At 31.8% G+C, this 2,827-nt stretch overlaps 1 protein-coding gene across 1 annotated transcript; it reads left to right on the forward strand.

The window, feature by feature from the left end:
• The first annotated feature begins 928 nt into the window (after positions 1 to 928).
• LOC145017803 (uncharacterized) lies at positions 929 to 2,368 on the forward strand. The gene is made up of 2 exons (XM_078975759.1): positions 929 to 1,719; positions 2,083 to 2,368. The coding sequence occupies exons 1-2, from the start codon at positions 1,081 to 1,083 to the stop codon at positions 2,095 to 2,097; spliced, it is 654 nt and encodes a 217-aa protein (XP_078831885.1). The 5' UTR covers positions 929 to 1,080; the 3' UTR covers positions 2,098 to 2,368.
• The last annotated feature ends 459 nt before the right edge of the window (positions 2,369 to 2,827 follow it).

A 2,827-nucleotide genomic window follows, 5' to 3' on the forward strand; every position in this document is an offset into this window, starting at 1 on the left:
TTGACTCGGTTTTCGTATTTGGATATGCTTGTTTAAGGTATCTTTTGTTATGTGTTTTTTTTTTCTTTATTAAAGTTTGGTTATTGTATGAATCGGTTGTACTTTGGTGTTGTTTGATGGTACCTTCTTATGTTTCGAGTTTATCTATGTTTTGTATCTTTACTGTGAGATGTAAATCAAATATACAACAACAAGCTATAAGTCTAACTGTTTCCACTCTAGTCCTAAGTTTTTGAATTATAATTCTCATAACATACCGTGAGATAGAGTAGAGATGTAAATCAATTATATAAAGTTGGTTGTTGCTAAATAGTGGGAGGTGTTTTTTTAAACAAATTATTCAAAAGATTTATATATTTTCTATATCTTTTTGTTTTATTTGTGAACTTTATAGAGATTATTTATATGCATATTCTAAAGGGAATTTGGTATTTGTTCACTTTCCCTCTTATTAAAAGCATGCACACATTTTACATTCTCTTGAAAAATATACGTATTTCTTTATTTGTTATTGCATACAATTATAGAAGTTATTTGAATATAACATTTGTAAAAAAAAGTTTAAAATTTATAGTAATTAAGATATGTTTTTATTTAGTATTATTGTATGAGCCTTCATGGTGAGCACATCTCCATATATGGTAATGATTGGTTTGTATTTATGTATAAAATCCTAGCCTATGATATCCCAAATTAAATAAATAAAAAATAAGCAACTCAAAATAAGAAACAAGAATAACGAATATACCATCCCAGCCTGTAATATGAGTGCTTAGGAAAAAAAGACAATTAACAAAAGGACAATAGACATGTTTAGAAACCATCCATTTTCCTAAAATCTCTATGTATCATAGATATTCCCACCAACGAAAAAACCTACTATAAAATCCCATTTGGACATTCATTTTCAAAATACAATTAAGCCATCTACTCTTCATCACCATTTTCTTTGTTCTTTTGGTTCATAGCACTCACCTATATATAATTATATAGGAAGAGTGAAAGAATTGATTTTATAAAAAAAATCAATAACTTTTCGCTTAATTTGCTTTAATTTTTTTTAAGTAGCCACGAAGAAATATGGGCGGTTGTTATAGCGCTCCCAAGACCTTAAAAAAGGAGAAGGGTCGGGCCCCAGCCCCAGCCCCAGCCCCACAAGAGGCCAAGGAAGAGACCATCCCCAAAATGATAGAGTTCCATAAGGAGGAAACTATCCATGAGGTGACAAAACCTCATAAAGAAGAGATTCCATCTGAGAAGAAAAATTTAGATCCGTATGTCACCCCTAAGATGGAGATGTGTAAGGAACATGTTAATTCTGAGGTGGTAATGCCACGTAAGGAAGAGACCACTCCTGAGCCAATGTTGTCACCAAAGAAGGAGACAACCCCTCAGGTGGTGGCCTCTAAGGAGGAAACCTCTTCTGAGATGGTGGTGTTGCCTAAGGATGAGACCACCCTTGAGGTGCCATTGACTCCTAAGGGGGAGACAACCATCGAGGTGGCAGTTCCTAAGGGGGAGGCCACCATTGAGGTGGCTGTTCCTAAGGAGACCATGGAGGCGACGGTGATTACATCTAAGGAGGCTATGTCAAAGGAGATTGCTTCTAAAACTGCCACTACCAACAACGAAAGTGGTGATTCGAAAGACATAAAGAAAGACAAGGATGAAGAGGAGAATAAGGATGGTGAAAAGGTTGACAACTCTAAGCTGAATGAGGTATGATTTATTCATTTGTCTACTTATTATGTAATAGTTTATAAGCATTCATTTATTGTATCTTGTATCCAAAATAAATATTGTCGTAATTGAAAATAAAAATCTCAAATTTTGTTGAAATATTCCATATCTTTTATAATAAGTTATGCACGTCTTTTTCTCAAAAATGTTATATATTTTTGGGATTTGAAAGATTTTACTAGGCCTAAAGTTTGGGCTTATGTCCCATTGGGCTTTAAATAGACATATTTTGTATTTCATAAAAAATATATTCACTTTTAAAATGATTGTGAAACTCATCCAACAAGGAAACTTTTAATCTTTTATTGTTAGAACTATTTATTTGAATTATTTGAATTATAGGAAAAAAAGACTTGAGGAAGAGGCCAAAATTGTTCCAACTAAGGTTAATGAAGAAGAATCCAAAGACATCGAAACAAAAAAGGAAGAACTCAAAGTTGTCAAGGAGAAATAATTATCGGTATCACATTTATAAACAGACGTGCTCCTCACGTGTTTTTTTGCGGTGTTAAATAGTGTTGATACTTGGTATAATGGTATCATTGATTAAATTTGGCTATTGTTAAAACCATAAATTGAATCGTTTGAAATTGATTTTAAATTTGTTTCAGTCAAGGCAACAATAACAATTAAAGTTCATTATTATTCAATTTGGTTATGCGATTCTATAACATTTAAGAATAAAATGAAGTTGTAAACAATATTATAAAAGCTATGCACTGTTTTTACGATATAAATAATTATTTGATAACACAAGTAGCAATAAGCAATTAAATTGTGAACATTAAGGCTATGTTTGATGTACTAGCTGAAAAGCTAGCTGTTAGCGGAAAAATTAGCTGATAGCTGAAAAGCTAGCTGTTAAATAAAAAGCTAGCTGATAGCTAAAAAGTTCGTTAATAAAAAATGACGTTTGGTAAAACTATGAGAGTATCTGTTTTCTATAATTAATTAAGGGGTGTATTTGAAAATTTTAAAAAAAGCTAGTCTAAGTAGCTTTTCAAAAAGCTAGCTTATAAGCTACTTTTTGGCTTACCAAACACGACAACATAAAAAAGCTCGAAAAATAAGCTAGTTAAACACAGTC

This window comes from Lactuca saligna, chromosome 9 (genome assembly GCF_052625555.1).
Source record: "Lactuca saligna cultivar CGN05327 chromosome 9, ASM5262555v1, whole genome shotgun sequence".
In the NCBI taxonomy this organism is placed as follows: Eukaryota; Viridiplantae; Streptophyta; class Magnoliopsida; order Asterales; family Asteraceae; genus Lactuca; species Lactuca saligna.